This window comes from Carassius carassius, chromosome 18 (genome assembly GCF_963082965.1).
Source record: "Carassius carassius chromosome 18, fCarCar2.1, whole genome shotgun sequence".
In the NCBI taxonomy this organism is placed as follows: Eukaryota; Metazoa; Chordata; class Actinopteri; order Cypriniformes; family Cyprinidae; genus Carassius; species Carassius carassius.
Genome location: NC_081772.1, coordinates 2037380 through 2057500, shown reverse-complemented (window position 1 = coordinate 2057500; position 20121 = coordinate 2037380). Strand labels below are relative to the sequence as shown.

The 20121-nt window shown below is 33.4% G+C and overlaps 1 protein-coding gene across 7 annotated transcripts in view; it reads left to right on the top strand.

The window, feature by feature from the left end:
* gphnb (gephyrin b) overlaps positions 1-20071 on the top strand; it is a 75640-nt gene extending 55569 nt beyond the window's left edge. For 3 of the 7 annotated variants that reach the window (XM_059498165.1, XM_059498167.1, XM_059498163.1), the window contains 15 exons: positions 1688-1750; positions 3967-4009; positions 7737-7874; positions 8778-8870; positions 9792-9847; positions 9923-10042; positions 10801-10859; positions 10944-11097; positions 12369-12490; positions 15441-15528; positions 15897-15970; positions 16987-17060; positions 17194-17297; positions 17771-17867; positions 18865-20071. In XM_059498165.1, the coding sequence (XP_059354148.1) occupies positions 1688-1750; positions 3967-4009; positions 7737-7874; positions 8778-8870; positions 9792-9847; positions 9923-10042; positions 10801-10859; positions 10944-11097; positions 12369-12490; positions 15441-15528; positions 15897-15970; positions 16987-17060; positions 17194-17297; positions 17771-17867; positions 18865-18998 (1419 nt within the window). In that variant the 3' untranslated portion in view covers positions 18999-20071. The remainder of the gene's footprint in view (positions 1-1687; positions 1751-3966; positions 4010-7736; positions 7875-8777; positions 8871-9791; positions 9848-9922; positions 10043-10800; positions 10860-10943; positions 11098-12368; positions 12491-15440; positions 15529-15896; positions 15971-16986; positions 17061-17193; positions 17298-17770; positions 17868-18864) is intronic. The other 4 variants (XM_059498168.1, XM_059498166.1, XM_059498164.1 and 1 more) reach the window with 3 other exon arrangements.
* Positions 20072-20121: the final 50 nt, after the last annotated feature.

Sequence of the window (20121 nt, the reverse complement as noted above, 5' to 3'; positions counted from 1 at the left end):
GTGCCATCAGAATGAGAATAATAACGCTTCTGTGATGCCTTGTCTGAATCAAGAGAGAAATCTGCATAGAACAAGCTCTGTTTACAAGCAGAAACCCCTCTAAAGAAATACGTAGGTGGATTTTAAAGGTCCCGTTTTTCGTGCTTTTTTGAAGCTTTGATTGCGTTTACAGTGTGCAATATAACATCTGTTCATGTTTCCCGTGTAAAAAAACACAGTATTTTTCACACAATTTACTTATCTCACTGTCATAAAAACAGGCTGATGACTTCCTTGTTCTATGAAGTCCCTCCTTCAGAAATACGTAACGAGTTCTGGTTGTGCCAGCGGTTCCTGTGTTGTGCTTAGAGCATGCCGCCATCCTGGAAACGCGATTGGGCTAGTTTTGAACTAGTTTTGAGAAGCAGGTGGGCAGGATTTGTTTTGAAAACCTGGCAATCCTGATCTGAACGCACGTGCTGGAGATGTACTTCTAATCACAGGAGCGTTTTTACTGACAAGATGCACATGAAAATCATGTTCGATTTTTATCACCCTACCATCTAGTTAACAAAGCTAAACAGCGTTGCCCTTAGTGTAATAAGTTACAGAAACTGTTAAACGCACCAACTTAATAAAATACAATTACAGAGTGTGGTCCATAAACAATGCCTTCTCCAGACAAAGAGGGAACAGCTCCATCTTTCAAGAATAATCTTGGTGCGAATCCGGCATTAAACTGATTGAGATTGAGGAAGCTGTCCTCAGCAAAATGTGCTGCACATAGTTTTACATGTGGATTATAATTTTCGGGAACAGAGTTAAACATAAATTGTAACCATTAATCTCCAAGTACAGCGTCCCTGGGAAGGACAAACAAAGATGATTGGACTCAGAGATGAAAATAACAGCGTTTCGACGACATGGCGACAAACACAAACGCAGCTCTTCCTCCTTCTCCGTCTGAGCGCAACAAGACCACGCCCCCTTTTGTGTATTCATGTGGGCGGAGGTTAGTCAAAAAACTGTTTTAGTGACGTCATTCCTGCAGGAACTAGAGGGATGTAGTCCAAACGGGTCGTTTTTTGTAGGCGACTTATGTTAAATAAAATATCTCGCTTGACATTGACCTTTGAGCTTTAGAATTTTACCGATATTATTTATACTCTAACAACAACATTACACACTAACTAAAGTTTGAAACATGGGATCACGAAGAACGGGACCTTTAATGTGAGAGACAACAAGAGATGGACTTGTGGGTTATGGCGGGCTCGTCTTTTGACCTAAAATAATGGTTTAAAGTTTAAAATGCCTTCATGATGTATTTGTTTCTTACAAAAATGCAATTTTTTTGTCTTCTCAAGACATTAGCAGATGGACTGGAGTGGTGTGGATTATTGTGAGGTTTTTATCAGCTGTTTGGACTCTTATTCTGATGGCACCCATTCACTGCAGAGCATCCATTGATGAGCAAGTGATGTGATGCTACATTTCTTCTTATTAGTACTTTAACTTGTATTATTCTTGGAGATTTAGATTCTTTAGATTCTAAATGAAATGTTCACTAACAACCTTTAGTTATTGTGATACCTGACATTTCTCTCTATCTGTCAATGTATGTTTGAGTTGCCTGCCGCTCTGTTCTCTGTTGGATTGTTTCTTCTGTTGCTTGAAACTGATGAACTGATGACTTTATCTCCGTAAGCTCCAGTGTAGGTTGGAGGTGCTTAAAGATGATCGCCGTGGCCATAGGACCTTCAGTTCTCGAGTAACTATCCCAGAACAATCAGCCCTTCACATGCCAAAACTCTGTCTTCTTCCACTTATTTGCAATTATGTCTTTCTTTAAGCGTTTCCTTATCTTATTTTGCTTTTCTTTTTGTATATTTTGAATATGATGAGATACATTATTTAATTATGATATGTATGAAGATTTCATTTCAAGACTAGGATGCTTAAATGTGTAAAGTACTGAACTTTATTTTAAAATCTTTTTCCTTTTTGAGTCATTGTCGCTACCATCTTCTGTCATTCTTTTGATATTGTGATTTCTCATTGTATGAGCAGAGTACAAATTTGTGTCTTATTTTATATTTTAAATCAATGCAAGTAATACAATGCAAAGGCAAAATCCCTTTTTTTACTATTACTCAAACTACATAGAATACACTCAAAATACTTAAATAAGATAATAAAAATAAAAAAATGCATAAATTAAAGATTTGTGTATTTAATTGTGTATTTAAATTGGTTTAATTAAATTTGTATTACAACCATTTTAAAATAAACTAATAAGCTGAACGTGATGCTTAATTGTCAGTCGTACATAAATGAGAGTGTTACGATTTCTGCACTCAATATAAATAAATAAAAATAAATCAGTTCATAGATTTTTATTACCTTTTTAAAAATTTTATTTTATTTTACATAAATACAATTCAGTCATACATAAATTAAAATGGTTATATTTCTAAATTAAATAAACAAATGAAAAAATCAGGTCATAGTTTTATTTGTAAGTACATAAATACATTTTAAATTTAGTCTGTTTCTGTACTCAAATAAATCTGTTTATTTTTTATTTTTACATTTTCATGCAATTAAATGTATAATGTTATTGAGTTTAAAAACATGAACATGGAAACAAGCAATATTCAGTTAGTTAAAATGAATGAAATTGAAACAAATTTGATTTATTAATGATAAATATATAAACCTGGCTAATGTATATTTAATGAAAAGCCACTAAATAGTGATTCTTTCTTAAAAAGTGCCTGTTATTGAACCTGTGCAATTCAAAGCTACTAAAAAAAGAGTCAGATTACCTAAATGAATCCCCTGCATGTTTGTTTGTTCCCGTTTTCAGAAGCTACTGTGTTTTGGATCTTTTGCTGACATCATCATCTTGATTGATTTATTATTTGCTCTCTGCGTTTTGCTCTTTCAGCTATTCTGTGCGACTCTCTGTCGTGTTTCATGAGCTCTGTGCTCAGGGTCTCGCTCTCGTAATTGTCTTTCTCTCCTCTTTCAGTTCTTCAGCTTCTCCTCGGGCATAAGTAGTTCTTCAGGAACATTTCACTCCATCTCTCTCTCACTGAAGTGCTCTTTTCCTGCCACTGATTATAGGGTGGTTTTCACAAGTACAGTCATCACAAACTACCGCTCCAGTCAAGGGTTGAGCGAAATGTTGAGGTTACAAAAAGCACAACAGGAGAAAAATAGTGTTATTAAAGGAGAGAATGTCTAAATGAAGAGGAGAGGAAGTTTCATATCATGGGAATAGGCTACATTCCCTTAAGATGAAAATAAAAAATATTTGTATTCAGCAAGGATGCATTAAATTGCTCAAAAGTGACAGTAACATTGTAAATAAATGCTGTTCTATTGAACTTTTTGTTCATCAAAGAATCCTAAAATACATAATGTATCACGAAAAACACGTTCCACAAAAAATATGACGTTGCACAATTTTTTTCAACATTGAAAATAATCAGAAATGCTTCTTGAGCAGCAAAACATCATATAAGAATGATTTCTGAAGGATCCTGTGACACTGAAGACTGGAGGAATGATGCTGAAAATTCAGCTTTGCATCACAGAAATAAAATAGATTTTAAATTATATTCAAATAGATACCAGCCATTTTAAATTGTAATAATATTTCACTTTTTTCACAAATTTTCACTGCATTTCTGATCAAATAAATGCAGCTTTGGTGCGCAGAAGAGTCTTTTTTCAAAAACATGAAAAAATCTTACCGACATCAATCTTTTGAACAGTAATGAATCTCTCTGTTTCTACTCATTACATCCCATAATTCCCAGCTCCATGTTCGTCTCTGAGTTCCATAATGATATGACAGCAGCATGACATTGCTTATTGTTTTCTGGGGTTCAGTGGCAAACATCTATAAAAGCTCCATGAAAACACACAAATTAAACATTAACAGGTATTTCTCTTTCATCCCTTGTTTTCTTTCTTCAGGTGCAGTCACGATGCAGCAGCAAAGAAAACATCTTACGAGCAAGTATGTTTCTTCATGAAATTACTTTTCTTGTGTTTGACCTGCGTTTGATATGAAATATCAATGCTCTCCCAATCTCTGTCAATGACTTTTCAATTTGGTCCCTTGTATCACAAAACAGATGCGTATGTATAACTATTTCCACTTAATATTAAATATATATTCTTTGCACTGAATTTAAATCATAGTTAATAGTAAATAGTATTTGCACCTCAGTATATTTAATTATTATTAATTATAGTGTGCAATAATAATATCATATTCAGTGTAGGCATAGCAAGTTTATTTATATAGCACATTTCCTACACATTCAATGTTCAAATTCAAAGTGCTTTACATAAAAGAAAGTAAAATAATCATTAAGGAAAAATAATCACAAAAATAAAACAAGCAATTTAAAAACTTTGAAAATGATTTTAAAAAAATACTTATTTAAAATGAATTAACCAAAACTATGAAAAAAGGTTATTTGAACTACAATGTTAACTAAAATAAAATATATATAAAAAAAATTCATTTAATTTAACCTAATGTACTTAGGTAAAAAAATTGATTTTTTTTTTTTAAATCAAAATGACAAAAACACAGCTAAATTATTATAATTTTAAGTAAAATTTAAATTAAATGGAAAACATAAAAATAAAAACTCAATTCAAAATATTAATAAAAAACTAAAGTATTATCGTAATTATACAAAAATACATTTTTATTAATTATAAAAAAGCACAAACTATTTGCAATTAGATACAATTTTAAAAAGATAACATGGACACTTCATATAAATATTCTGTAAAAGAAACTTCATTCCGTTTCAGTATTTTTCAACAGAGGTGGGTAGTAACGAGTTACATTTACTTCGTTACATTTACTTGAGTAATTTTTTGGGGTAACGAATACTTTTCGGAGTATATTTAAAGATGGGTACTTTATACTCTTACTTGAGTAAATTTTGGGGGGAAAATCTGTACTTTTACTCCTCTCGTTACTTTATCTTAATGCAATAAATGCAGTGTTGGGAAGGTTACTTTGGAAATGTAATAGGTTACAGATTACAAGTTACCCTATTTAAAATGTAATAGTAGTGTAACTTTTTCAATTACTTTATTAAAGTAATGTAACTAATTACTTTTGATTACTTTTTGATTACTTTTCAAAATCTCCAATAAATGTTTATTTGCAACTGTTAATCATCTTCAAACATTTACACCATTCAGGTTTAACCTTACAGCAGTGCTCAATACTGTCAGACTTTTACAATCCTTTATCACTTGAATTAAGATGATCAAATTTGAACACATGTCTGCATGTCTGCTTCATTTATTTCCACATGGGGCGGACTGGGATAAAATTTCAGACCGGGAAATCTCAAACTCATACAAACAAATTCATGGACAACACTATTTTTTGTATGGACCTGATATAAAAAAAGATTTAAATCTTTAGTTTGGGGACATGCAAAATAATTAAAAGTTCTCTCCTGAACTTCACCTTCACTTCATTTCTTTTTTCTTTTCAGTCTCTTTATTTTGCCCTGCTATCCATCTACCTCATGACTTTAACACTCAAGATTTAACAAAACTATACTTTCTAAATTGCCTACATGTCAAATTGAGTGCATCACTACAATATAAAATCCTAATACTGAACATGAGTCATGTTTTTCCCTCACAAAAATTAACTGCTTTTATTACGTAAAAGTACAGTAACCATGTTTTTTTTAATTATTATTATTGCAAATTGATTACCATTTGTATTTATTTTTAAATAAATAAATATGTAAATTTGTGGCATGGTTTAACAACAGTAACCTTTGTCTCTGAATTTATAGCAAATATTAAAACTTTGCATATGCTTTGATTCAAGTGTACTTTTGATATATTTGTCCAAAATGTGGCATATTCCGTCCGTGTTAGGCAATAGCAATCCCATTTTTATGACTGGATTCTACTAACCAGACTATGTTTCTGCATCGCGGAAATTATAGGGCCGTACGTCTCAGAATAGTCAGTTCAATTTGGGAAAGAAATCAATTACATCTGTATGTGGATGTGTGTAAATATTCAAATGTAATCCCCACTGTAATCTTTAAAATTTTCAGAAGTAACTGTAATTTAATTACTCATTTTTTCTTAGTAACTGTAACTGATTACAGTTACATTTATTTTATAATTAAATTACGTAATTAAGTTACATGTAACTAGTTACTCCCCAACACTGAATAAATGTTATAAATGCTTCAGTTTGTTCCAAACGCGCCGTCTACTTTTCTCTGGGCAATGAGCGATGCCCATTCGCGAATGATTCATTCTTTTGAGTCAATACTGTTCAAAGGCTTGATCAAACCAATTGGCAAACGAGTGAATTGGTTCATGAATCAGTTTGAATGAGTCGTTCAGTTCCCTGCCGCACGCGCTGAGCGTCTGAAGTGGTTCACTCGGAGTTGTAACGTTTAAGAACAGAAAGAGCGTTGAAAACGTGGCTGGAACTGCACTGAATTGAAATCTGCAAAGGTTATTATTTGCTAGCGATGGAGATCCTTATTAGATGAACACCGCGTGTGCTGTCTACTGTTTAACAGGTAATAACTTGGGCTACATTCGATTACAGTACACGATACCACTGTGACATTAGTTTGTTGTACGTGTGTGGCTTATAACAGAGGGGAGTCAAGTTGAATGCAGCTTCCAAAAGACAAAAAATAGCCGATTAAGATTTTATTAATTTTAATACAATCACACTGGTGCAAGTACGTTCAGCGAGTCATATTATCAGCTGCTAAATTCAGATCTGTGATCGCTTGCTGGTGCTGAGCCAGAGACAGATGTGTTTTTACAGCACTGCGCATTATAACCAATCACACATGATTATTTTGATCTTATTAAAGCATTGGCCAATCAGAGGCGTTCAGATGAGTCATCGCTAAAATGCCGGTGCTTCCTTCACTCGCTCACTGACTGAATACCTCTTTCTGGCGAATTCTCTCGCAGGAACAACAAAGTGCAGATGTGTGTACGAATCTTTAATTAAGATATTGATTTCACAGTGTTAACAGTTTCAGTGATTTTAATGGGAGTTTCTGAGAGTGATTGAAATCTAGACTGTCAGTGAAAATTATCTTTAATAATGTAAATGTTATTTGCTCTCTTTCTGAACAATGAAAGATTAGTAGCAATATTTATATCACATTAACTTTCAATGTTAAACTCACATTTAATATAAAGTCAGTCGTATTAAAAATATGTTATGGCATGACACCTATATCTGTTACTTAAGTAAACAGACAAGCTTTTATAATAAATTACATAAATTGGAGTAAAGGCTGATGAAATATATACATTTATACACGCACACATACATTACATACATTTTATCTATATATCTAAATAAAAATAGGCTCAGTATATATGACCCAAAGTAACTAGTAACTAACTACTTGAGTAGATTTTTTATCCGATACTCTTTTGCTCTTACTCAAGTAACTATTCAAGACTAGTACTTTTACTTTTACTTGAATAAATATTTCTAGAAGTACTTTTACTTTTACTTGAGTACAGTTTTTGGGTACTCTACCCACCTCTGTTTTTCAATGCTATTTATTATCATAAAATTATGTGACAAAATACAGCTTATGTTGGCATCTCAAGATATCGACATCACACACAGAAAAACCCACATCAGTTGAGCATCACGTGTATAAATGAAATGTTGAGGTTAAAGTGTGTGTTTTTAGGTCATAGTGCGGTGGACATCACCAAAGTGGCTCGGAGACACCGTATGTCTACATTTCCTCTCACCTCTATGGATAAAGCCTTCATCACTGTGCTGGAGATGACCGCAGTTCTGGGCACTGAGATCATTAACTACAGAGGTACAACACATTCTGCATAGAGTCTGTGATTTCTTTTTTAGTGATCTACTCTTATAAAGTATGTTTTGGATGCTGGAAGTGAATGCCAGTATGTGAGATGTGGATCATATCAGTGTGTGTTAATCTGCTGTGATATTGATCCTTCTGTAATCTGATGAGAGCATCTTATTCTTATTTTACCGTGTGTGTGTGTGTGTGTGTGTGTGTGAACATTTCCTATCTCATGTTTGTTTTTTATAGAATAGAAAGAATAAATGTAGAGCATCAACTCAGCCTCAGATGTTTCTCCTAAAATTCCACATGATAAATAAAAATAATGGGGCTAAAGCTTTTTTCTGCCACAGAAAAAAAAAAATCTCACAATTCAGAGTTGTTTTTTTCTCGTAATTAATAAACTTGGAATTGTATGAAAAAAAACTCTGAATTGTAAAATAAAAGTTGCAATTACTTTTTTCGTGTCAGGAGAAAAACTAAATTAGAATTTTCTCTGATTTTCGAGAAAGAAAAGTCAGAATTGCAAGATTTAAACATAGAATAATGAGCATAAAAATGTATATAAATAAATAATGATTCATAAGAATCTATGAGTCTATACCTGTTAGTTGCAAGATATAAACATGCAATTCTGTGAAAAAGGCAAGATTGTTAGAGAATTGAAATTCTGATTTTAAAAAAAGTTATTGAATTTAAAAAGTGGCAATTACCCTTTTTTATATTTTATTTCATGGTATAAATAAGCTTCCATAGAAGCCAGCATCTAAAATGCTCTAAATTGTTATTTGTACAGATTTTTTATTATTAAAATGTTTTATCTTGGGGTTAATTATCAGGTAGCTCATTGCCCCTTATGTACAATATTTGAAAAGGCATGTTATTTGCTAATAAATCTTGTTGTTCTCATAGACGGCATGGGTCGAGTTCTGGCTCAGGACGTTTATGCCAAAGACAACCTGCCTCCGTTCCCTGCCTCTGTTAAAGACGGCTACGCTGTAAGAGGTGAGAACCGGCATGACTCGACGATGACAGACCTGGTTAACTCACGATCTAGTGCTCACGTCAGCGCTGCATATTGAAAAAATTACTCATGTCTACTGGCAGGGGATGAATGTCAAATGCTTCATTCATTTCTTATGGACTTGGTGCGCGATGGGAGTTTCCTGCTTAGAAATGTCATAACAAGAACTTGTGCAGAGTAAACTTCAGCATTTGGGGATTTTGCATTAATTGCATATTTATGAGCTCATAAGTATTTACGGACAGTCTGTCTGTAACAGATCTGTCTGATGTTCCAAGAACATTCAAAATAACATTTTAACTTATGGTCTGTCTCAATTCTGATTTACTGGCAGGTATGCTTTAAAAAAAGTTAAATGCACAGGTCGTTCCAAATCACTGTTCTGTATTAATGCACTGCTCTCATTAAAACAACACTCACACAGAGAGAGATCAGAGATTACATAAACTTGTTGTATCATTCCCTTAATGTTTTGGCTTAAGTGTTTTGTTGTTGTTGTTGTTGTTGTTGTTCTCACATTAAAAAAATGACATTTTGAATATTCAGAGAACACGCCCATAACTTAATCTGAACATTATCAAAGCATTCTTAGAATGTTCGTCTTTATGCTTTAGCTAATGTTACGAGTTGTTTCAAAACATCAGAGAACATTCAAATGTAACATTCCCATAATGTTTACAGAATGAATAAAATGGAACATTCTTTTAATGTTTTAGCTGATGTTACTACTTGCTTCAAAACGTTCAAAAACATTGAAAATAAATGTTTTCTTAATGTTTTTTTTTTTAGGTTTTAGGTTACATTCAAAATAAGATTGTATCAAGTCCCTAACTTATTGGGAACGTTATCAAAACATTTTTAGAATCTATTTTTGCTACAGTGTTGTCTCTGTGTCCTGACAGCGGCTGATGGTCATGGTGACAGATTTATTATCGGCGAGTCTCAGGCTGGAGAGCAGGTGAGAAAAGAAAAGATATCTTTTGATAAACCCACCTTCAGATGTGAGGAATATGATCCATGTGTGTGTTTCCAGCCCACACACACCGTGATGCCGGGTCAGGTGATGCGGGTGACGACAGGCGCTCCTATTCCATGCGGCGCAGACGCTGTGGTTCAAGTAGAAGACACCGAACTCCTGCGAGAGTCTGAAGACGTGAGATACAGCCTGCTGATTCTTTAATCAAACATAAAAATACATCATATAATCATTTGAATTTATTTATATACACTAACTTTCAAAAGTCTGGGGCCCGGTAAGATTTTTCTAATGTTTTTGAAAGTCTCTTCTGTTCACTAAGGCTGCATTTATTTGACCCAAAATACAAAAAAAATTGTGAAATATTATTATGATGTAAAATAGCTGTTTTCTATGTGAATATATATTAAGCAGTAATTTATTTCTGTGATGCTCCGCTGTATTTTCAGCATCATTCCTCCAGTCTTCAGTGTCACGTGATCTTCAGAAATCATGAAAATATGCAGATTTACTGCTCAAGAAACATTTCTGATTATTATCAATGTTGAACACAAAACATATTTTTGTGGAAACTGTGATGCATTTTATTTTTCAGGATTTTTGTTTGTATTGAACACTCAAAATAACAGCATTTATTTGAATCAAACCTTTTGTATCATTATTAATGTCTTTAGTGTCGCTTTTGATGGATTTAATGCATCCTTGAAAGATAATATTTTTTTTATATTATATTTTTTAACTTATATTAATCTATTTTTGACAAGTATACAAAATTGCTGAAATGTAATACACTTAATTTACTCAAATTCTACCAAAATTATTTGAAGTTATCTTTTCAGGTAGATGTTATTCACTGACGATGATATGAATGCCATGAATTTCCACCTCGGCTGTAAATTAATATCCGTCTCTTCTTATCTAAACTGATTTTCCAGGGCACAGAAGAGCTCGAGGTGAGGATTCTGGTTCAAGTTCGTCCAGGTCAAGACATCAGGTGAGCGCCTGTGAGCGTACAGTATCTCAGCGTGACTGTGTGAGTCTCGGATGTGTCTGAACGAGTCTGTCCCGTCTTCTGCAGGCCCATCGGTCACGACATTAAGCGTGGTGAATGCGTGCTGGCTAAAGGCACTCACATGGGCCCGTCTGAGATCGGGCTGCTGGCCACGGTGGGCGTCACAGAGGTGGAAGTGCAGAAGTTTCCAGTCGTGGCTGTGATGTCTACAGGCAACGAGGTGCCACTACAACACACACTGCTCTTTAGACCTCCACTGTTTCTTCTAGACAGCCTCCTGCTTTCTCACCCTGCAAAAACATATTTTCTCTCTTAGTATTTTTGTCTTGCTTCTAGTAAAAATATCTAAGCATTCTTAAATATAGATACGTTTACCTGAGAAGGAAGACTTCTTGAGAAATTAACTGCTAGATTTACTAACAGCCTGGGCCAATGCAAACCATCTTTTGACATTTAAATACTTTTAGTACTGTCAGGATTTACAAGACATGCAATGAAGCGCTGAAAAGGCATGGACTCTAGTTATTTTTGAATATGCATTTGTAGAAGTTGCCTATTCTTTGCACTCGTCAAATTACTGGTATTTGCACCATTATTTAAAGCCCAAAAAAACAGGTCTAATTTGCGTTGCTCTTAGATTGCGTTGAGCGTTATGAAAAGGATCTGGCCGCGTCTCTGTGATATTCCTCGTTACACAGTAAACTTCTGTTGTGTAGAACTTTGAACGCACAAAAATTAAAGGGTTTGTTTTAGTTTCATTGAAGTAAAAAATAGATTAATGCCTTCATTAAATAACCAGAAAATGTAAAATGCACAACACAGAATTTCTAAAGAAAAAAAAGAAAGAAAAATGTCATTTTCATAGGGCCCTGTTATTATCTACAAATGACTAAATTAAGTTGTTTTTATGAATTCAACGAATTAGATATGTTTTTGATTAAACCAATAAAATGGAACACAGAAAAATGTAAAGTGAAAGCTTAGAATTAGGGCTCTAATGTGCCGTTTCTTTCCACACAAGCACACTTTATATTTGATTAAAATAATCCTTAATTTCCATCAGTTTAATTTAAATGTGTAATTATAGTAAACCAAAAATAAATGCATTTTAAAGTTTAGAATCAGACAGCCTTGCATTGTGTACAGTTGCTTAGTGAAAGTGAGCACAGAGCACCACCTAGTGTCCAAAACATACTCTAAATACTGTTATAACTTGTGTAAATGTGAACAAGCGCTCTAAAAGATGAAAGAAATCAAATTATGAAAAATCAAAAAATTATGAAAATGGACACAACTAAGGGACACGGTCGTGCAGCAGCGAGCATCACAACAGTGAAGAAAGGCACCTCAAGGTTCAAAATGTGAGAAACTGTATAGGGCCCCATTCCCCAAATCACTTAAATCTGCCCTTGATTGTAACAATGCAATGCTTAAAGTTACTCCTTTAAGTCTTTTAAGCAATTCCTGAGCAGTAAACTGTTGTGTCTTCAGCTGCTGAACCCAGAGGACGATTTACACCCCGGTAAGATCAGAGACTCGAATCGCTCGACGCTGCTGGCCACCATACAGGAGCACGGATACCCCACCATTAACCTGGGCATCGTGGGAGACAAGTGAGCAGCTTTCACACTTTATACACAAATATAAAGAGTGATTGTGTGTACAATTTAGATGACATAAAAACAGAACAAAATATTTTTTTTCATGATTACTAAAAGTTTATTTGTTTGTTTTTTTAAACCAAGCATAACTCTCAGACAAAAAGGTACAAAAGCTGTCACTGGGGTGGTACCTTTTTTAAAAGAGACATGTTTTTGGACCTAAAGACTCCATATGGGTACCTTAAAGGTTTATATTAGTACCTAAAGTGTACATATTAGTTCCTAAAAGCTACAAAATTGTACCTTTTTGAAGAGATTCTGCCCCAGTGACAGCTTTTGTACCTTTTTGTCTAAGAGTGAAAAAAAGTTGTTTCTTGTATACAAGAGTGCATATAACCAAACTTGTCATGGGTTTATAGAAAAATAAAAATACAGTAAAACATTGTACATCTTAAACAGTTCCATAGATTGTATTGCTTTTAGGTGTTTAGATATTTCTGTCAATTGTAAGCTGTTCTAACAAATGTATTCTTTCAAACCATTTGACTTCATTATTATAATAACAAGCAAATATAATAAATAATAAAAATAAAGATCACCATCCGATGAGAAACACCTTAAGTTGACATCCACTTCTACTAAAAGTTAAATAATCATAGCTTCTTTTTAAACAATTCTTTTCAAAAACAGATATCTTCCCCATTAACTTTAATGAACTTAAATACTGAAACACAAGAGACTTAACGAAGTAAAAATATTACTACAATCGAACGGGGGATTGCATGTAATATCATTAAATATTGTGAATTAGAGAAAAATTGAAACTCTCCGAAAAAAATGTACATCTACGCAGAGGTGGAAAGTAACGAATTACATTTCCTCGCGTTACTGTAATTGAGTAGCTTTTTTGTGTACTAATACTTTTTTAAGTAATTTTTAAAATCTGTAATTTTACTTTTAATTAAGTATATTTTGATTGAAGTATTGTACTTCGCTACATTTTAAAACACATTAATTACTGAGTAAAAAAAAATAAAAATAAAAAAAATAAATCGCTCCCTGGAAACTACGGCAGTAAATAATGGGCAGGAGGGCAAACTGGCGCTAAAATCACAAGAAAGATGCAGACGGACAAAACAGGCGTTAGTGGTGCAGACACCGCTGAAAACGAAACCCCGTCATATTCTGAAGTTGAACTCGAAGGAAATGAAGTGAACCCCTGGCCATATTTATACTCTATTATGCAGTGTAAGCTGTACTTGCCTAGGAAGACCAAACTAGCAGCTTATAAAATCTCGACAAGACATCAACCCTTCGCAAGAATGTAGAGGTAAGCTAAATAATTGCATCGTTGCATTGGTGGTTAAAATGAAACTTTGACATTTTAGCAAGAGGTTTTGCACAAATTAGCCAAAAAGACCGTGGTGAGGAGTGTGCTATTTTTGTTTTAATGATGTGCGCGCGCATTTATAGTGCGTTCTTTCACTGTGTGATTCAGTCTCCTAAAATGCATTTAGAATGATCACAAAATTGAAGATATAGGGGCAGAAAATTCACATATTTATATAATTTCATATATTAAATCAAAATCACACAAAGAATGCCATCTTTTCCTCCAAAAATCATCATGAATATATACATACATATATATAACAGTTCAGTAAACAAGTTAATTAAGAGACTTGCGTTTTAGACACCATATTGCCTTTTTAGCTCTATTTCTACAACAGAAAATAAATCCAAACACAGCCACCAAAGCACAGTTTTGCGTCTCTGAGCAACGTGACAGTGTTTCGTTCCTGAATGAATCAACCGTTTAAATGATTCGGTTCAATCGCAATGACTCACTTATTAACAGTGACTTGCTGACACATACTGGCCATTTTAATTTCACATTTAAAGTATCTTTTGATTTTTTTAAATAATTAATTTCTTATCATTTCAAATGAGTATTCAACATTTTATGTCTTGTATATCAAAACATTATTCATGCATTTGTAACTGCAGGTTAAATGCATTCTTGTCCTGCACTAAACAGTGTAATACATCTAAATGCCACTTCCAATGAATCTTCTGCATTTCCTCTGCATTAAAAGATGAATTTGTTGATACTGATTTGCCTGGTAACAGCCCAAATGTTTTATTATTCTAAATAACTGATTCCTTTAATTAAAAACAACTAGTTTGAGATTAATAGACCTATCCCAGGGGTGTCAAACTCAGTTCTTGGAGGGCCGTAGCCCTGCAGAGTTTAGTTCTAACCCTGCTCCAGCACACATATCATGTAGTTTTCAAATAAACCTAAATGATTAGATTAGCTGGATCAGGTGTGTTTAATTAGGGTTATATCTAAACTGTGCAGGACTGTGGCCCTCCAGGAACTGAGTTTGACAACCTTGATCTGTCCCATTTTTGACTCCCTCCCACTGTTAAAATGTAACTAAGTAATTTTTACTCTGAGTAAATTTTAAATGAGCTACTTTTTACTTTTACTTGAGTAGATTTTTAGACTGGTACTTTTACTTGTACTTAAGTAAAATTTCATTAATGTAATGGTACTTTTACTTGAGTAGAATATTTTTGTACTCTTTCCACCTCTGCATCTACGTTATTTGCCCCTAAAGGGAACATATTAATACTTAAAAGGACATAAAGTTATACTTTTGCTTGATATCTTAGTTGTGTTTTCTGTAGTTTTAAATCGAAGCGTGTTTATGCATTTCATTATTGTGGTTTTCAGTGTAAAGTTGCTTTTAAAGATGCTAGTTAAAAGAAAATGTTAATATTAGTACATGTTTTTGAAAGGGTACCACCCCGTTCACTGTTTTGTACCTTTTTTTGTGTGTAGCTGTATAAAACACCCTACTGTTGAATCAGTTGCTTACAGTTATGGCATTTTGTTATCTTTAAGGCTGTACCACTATTAACCCTTTACTTGCCTCATGTTCTGTGACTGTTACAGCCCTGATGACCTGTTGAATGCTCTGAATGAGGGGATCACCCGCGCTGATGTCATCATCACCTCAGGGGGCGTGTCCATGGGCGAAAAGGCATGAGAGCTTTTACATTTGCTCTCTGTATTTAGCTGACAGCTTCGCCAAGACAAACTGTGTTTTAGGAAGATGCATGGTAAAGCATAACACTTTGAGTTTAATTGAGTAATCAGTGCGGTATACTGACATCTAGTGGCTGGATGGCAGAACGTCTGTCACATCAAAGAGATTTACTCCTAAAGAAATGAGTGCTTTAAATACCTACAGATCTTTAAAAATGATCAACACTTGCAATAAAGAAGAGAATACAGTGTACAATCAGGCTTTGGTTCAAAAAATAAATAAATCTTTGTCATACACTGTTATTTTTAATTGGTCCAAGTTTACCAGATCACTAAGGTGAGTGTAAATGGATGTTTTCACAGGATTACCTGAAACAGGTACTTGATATCGACCTTCATGCTCAGATACACTTTGGTCGTGTCTTCATGAAACCAGGGTGAGTTTTTGAAGAAGCAGGTGACATCTGCGTGAAGATTGTACAAGTAATGCAGAATCAGGGTGTTTTCACTTCTGAAACCTCGCTAAATGAAACAAACACTTTAATTCAAACAACGTGATATTGAAAAAATCTAATAATTAATAATATCCAAAAGCAGATTTGAATGTCAGTGTATTTAATCAATAATACTTTATTTTACCACTATTTTATTAAAATAAAGTGTATTAACATTATTACGTTTTTTTATTTTAAATTTATTTTATTTTTTTATTGTATTTTATTTAAAATTAATAGAATACTAAAATAGAATAGAATATAATATTTTAATGCTATTATTATATTATAGTCTTTATCCACTTCAAAAAGCAAACTTGGATATAGTACAACATTTTGTTTTATTTAATCTTAAACATGTATTTTATTAAAACATATTTTATCAACATATATTTTTTTTTATTTTTTTTTTGATATGATAAATTAAAATATTAAATGTATTACATTACATTTATTGTATTACTATTTTATTTTTCTATATATATTTAAAATGTAAGTGAAAAACTCCAAAAACCAACCTAGATACCAGTATAGAACAAAAAAAAGTACTTTATTTTATTTTTTATATTTATGATTTATTTATTTATTATTAATTATTATTTATTTTTATTTTAATATTTACATTTTTTTTATTAATAATATTATAGAATAGTTTTAATACCAAAAGTAAGTGTATAATTATAATTACTTGCAAGCAGAAAATACTGGTTTGTTTGTTTTACATAAACTTAAAGTTAACTATATTCAGACCGTTTCTTAAAATAGTCTCACTTCAGATCACTTTAGAGCATTTAGAGCAATCACATGCAGTATAAATCATGCAAACTGCAGACTGCAGATATATATAAGACTCCGATTGCTCTGAGATTGCACCCCAGTGTGAAAACAGCCTGATTTTGTGTGTCAAACAAAGAGAATCAGTTCACGCGGGTATTGAGCTCTGGTTTGTCTTCCATTAGTCTCCCCACAACATTTGCCACTGTTGATATGGATGGGTCTCGAAAACTTATCTTTGCTCTGCCAGGTAGGGACGGTGAGAGAGTTTATTGGTTTGTTCGTTTTTTTCTCAAAACACATACTAGTCTGTAATTTCAACACACAGATTTGGCTACTTTTCAACTATCAGTGAATGATTTCTGCTTCTGTGGCTGTCTGGTCATTCCCAGGTAATCCCGTGTCTGCAGTCGTAACATGTAACCTCTTCGTCATTCCTGCCTTGAGGAAGATGCAGGGAATCTTAGACCCCCGGCCCACCATAATAAAAGCCAGGGTAAGACCACCTTCAACCATAAAATCATTCCTCCAGTGTTCAGTGTCACACGATCCTTCAGAGATCATACTAATATGATGATTTGCTGCTTAAGAAACATTTCTGATTATTATCAATGTTGAAAACTGTTGTGCTGCTTCCTACTTTTGTGGAAAGAGTGATACATTTGATTTTTTCAAGATTCTTTGATGAACAGAAAGTTCAAAAGAACAGCATTTATTTGAAATAGAAATCTTTTGTAACATTATAACGATCACTTTTGATCAATTTAATGCATCTTCGCTGAATAAAAGTATTAATTTCTTTAAAAAAAAAGATTTTTCTAATAATTTGCAAAGCGTTCCGTTATATAATTTAGTTTTCTTTGCTGAATAGGAACTAAATATGTTAATGCATTAACTTGAAAACATTAATTGCAAAAACATTCAAATCTATTGACAGCCTTAATAATGAAATCTTGTTAATTGTTTCAGTTGTCATGTGATGTGAAGCTGGATCCACGTCCAGAGTATCACCGCTGTATTTTGACATGGCACCATCAGGAACCTCTGCCATGGGCACAGAGCACAGGTTACACATCCATCATCATTATGATTATCATCATTACAGAAGTCTCACTGAACGGACATGTTATCTTGCCTAGTAAACATTGGCGGCTTAATAATGTCTGTCGGTTTCCGTTGACTCATAAATTGTTACATTGTATTGTTACAAGTTTAGAGCAGATATAGTTTTCACTGTGTTTTATGTCTTATGATCACTTTAGGGCACCTACATGAATGCTCTGAGCGTTTAACATCAGCTCATTTATGAGAGCATGAAAAAAGCCATGTTAAATACAACATAAAATTGATACATTTAAATTCAATTCATTCCTCTTTTTTTGACAATGTATGACAGTTTCATTCATTTCTGAAGAATTGTGCCAGCAGGGCAATCCCAACGTTAATGTTCATCAATCACCTTCCAGTGTTTGATTTTAGCAAATCAGTTTTTATTAGTTTTTATATTTTTCTTAATTCATGTTTTAAATTACTTTTCATTTTTATATTTGCCTTTTTCATCTTAATTTTAGTTAAAGTTTTAGTAATTTTGTTGCCTGTTTCTATATATATATATATATATATATATATATATATGTATATGTATATATGTATATATATATTTCTCAGTGTTTTAGTTATTTTAGTACAATCAGTTAAAATTAAGTTAAAAGTTAAAGGAGAATTAGAAATTATGCCTAGGCATATACAATCATAAAGAGAGAATACATTAATAAAATCGTTGATCATTATATAAAAAGAGCATTGTGGAATTTTCTTGTAATAAAATTAATAAAAACATAATTCCTTAACGTGAGTGATTTACATTTATTTATTTATTTATTTATTATAAAATATTATATTTGTTTTTTGCTTTTTTTTTTTTTTTTTTTGCATTTTTTGCATTTTATGCAAGATGCATGTTGGTTCCTCTGCCCATAACGGCTCCTGGTTGAAAAATTGAAAACCAGCAGGTAGGTAGGAGGCAGTATTTTCATGCTTTTCTCCATCTCGTCTTCCTCCAGGGAACCAGGTTAGCAGCAGACTCATGAGCATGCGCAGCGCTAACGGACTCCTGATGCTACCTCCCAAAACTGAGCAATACGTGGAGCTGCACAAGGGCGAGGTGGTGGACGTCATGGTCATCGGCCGTCTATGATGACAGAAGCGTCCCGACGGAGGGAGAGCGACGGTGGTTCACGGTGCATGTTCACATATCATTGACTGTAATATGCAATGGCACAGCTAGTTTTTATTGATTTGGATAACGCTGAAGTATAGTCAACATCTTGATCACAAACCTAGATACATATGAGAAAAAAAAATTATTTCAAAGAAAGAAAAAATATACTTTTAAATTATAAAATCTTATTATGAAAAGAGATTTAATCTGTACTATTATGAATTATTATTATTGCATTTTCCTTCTCATTATTATTAATTATTATTATTAAGGCAACTTTGTTCTTTTCATTGCAGTTGCTTTGTGTGTTCAATGCTAGATCTTATAGCTGTAGCATTTTAATAGAAACTGTAGGTGCCTGCCAGGAAAAAAAATAAAATTATTTCCCTCATTTTAATGCAAAATGAAATTAAAAAGACTGCTTCTGTTTTCGGACATGGGGAAGGATCACGACAACTTGAAATCTGGACTCTGGAGGGTGGCACTTTTTGTCTTATGTGTCATGACGTGACACTTTTACTTTTCTTCCCATTAGTAGGCATCATTATGACATCACAAAGAGCTTTGCTTGTCGTTTATATCTCGTGAGTCTTGTTTGTGTGCGCAGTGCCAAACGCATGGGTGCACGAAGGGCGTGTGCGGGGGAACACGGGCCTGGTCACCCAATCCCTGAAGCTTCCTTATAATCACATGACCTGGTGTAGCCCCGCCCCTGTCCCCCCAGGGGGCGGAGTCACAGGCGAGTGTTTTATTTGATATACTTTAAAAAGACGAGGAAAAAACAACAGCTTATTTAAGTGCTGACTGCCTTTTTAATCAACTACTCAAAAATGTACAGTAAAAAAAAACAATTGAATTGTACAGATAAATGTGACCAGCACTCCTGCGGAATATGACCACGCAATGGTGAGACATTGAACAAATCTGTATAATACCATTTTCTTTAATGATAAGAACCTAATGAGAGAGAATACAATAATAAAATCCTTGATCATTATAGAAAAAGAGCATTGTGGAATTTTCTTGTAATAAAATGAATTAAAACATAATTCCTTAATGTGTGTTTTTTTTTTTTTTTTATGTTCTACTGATCTCTGTT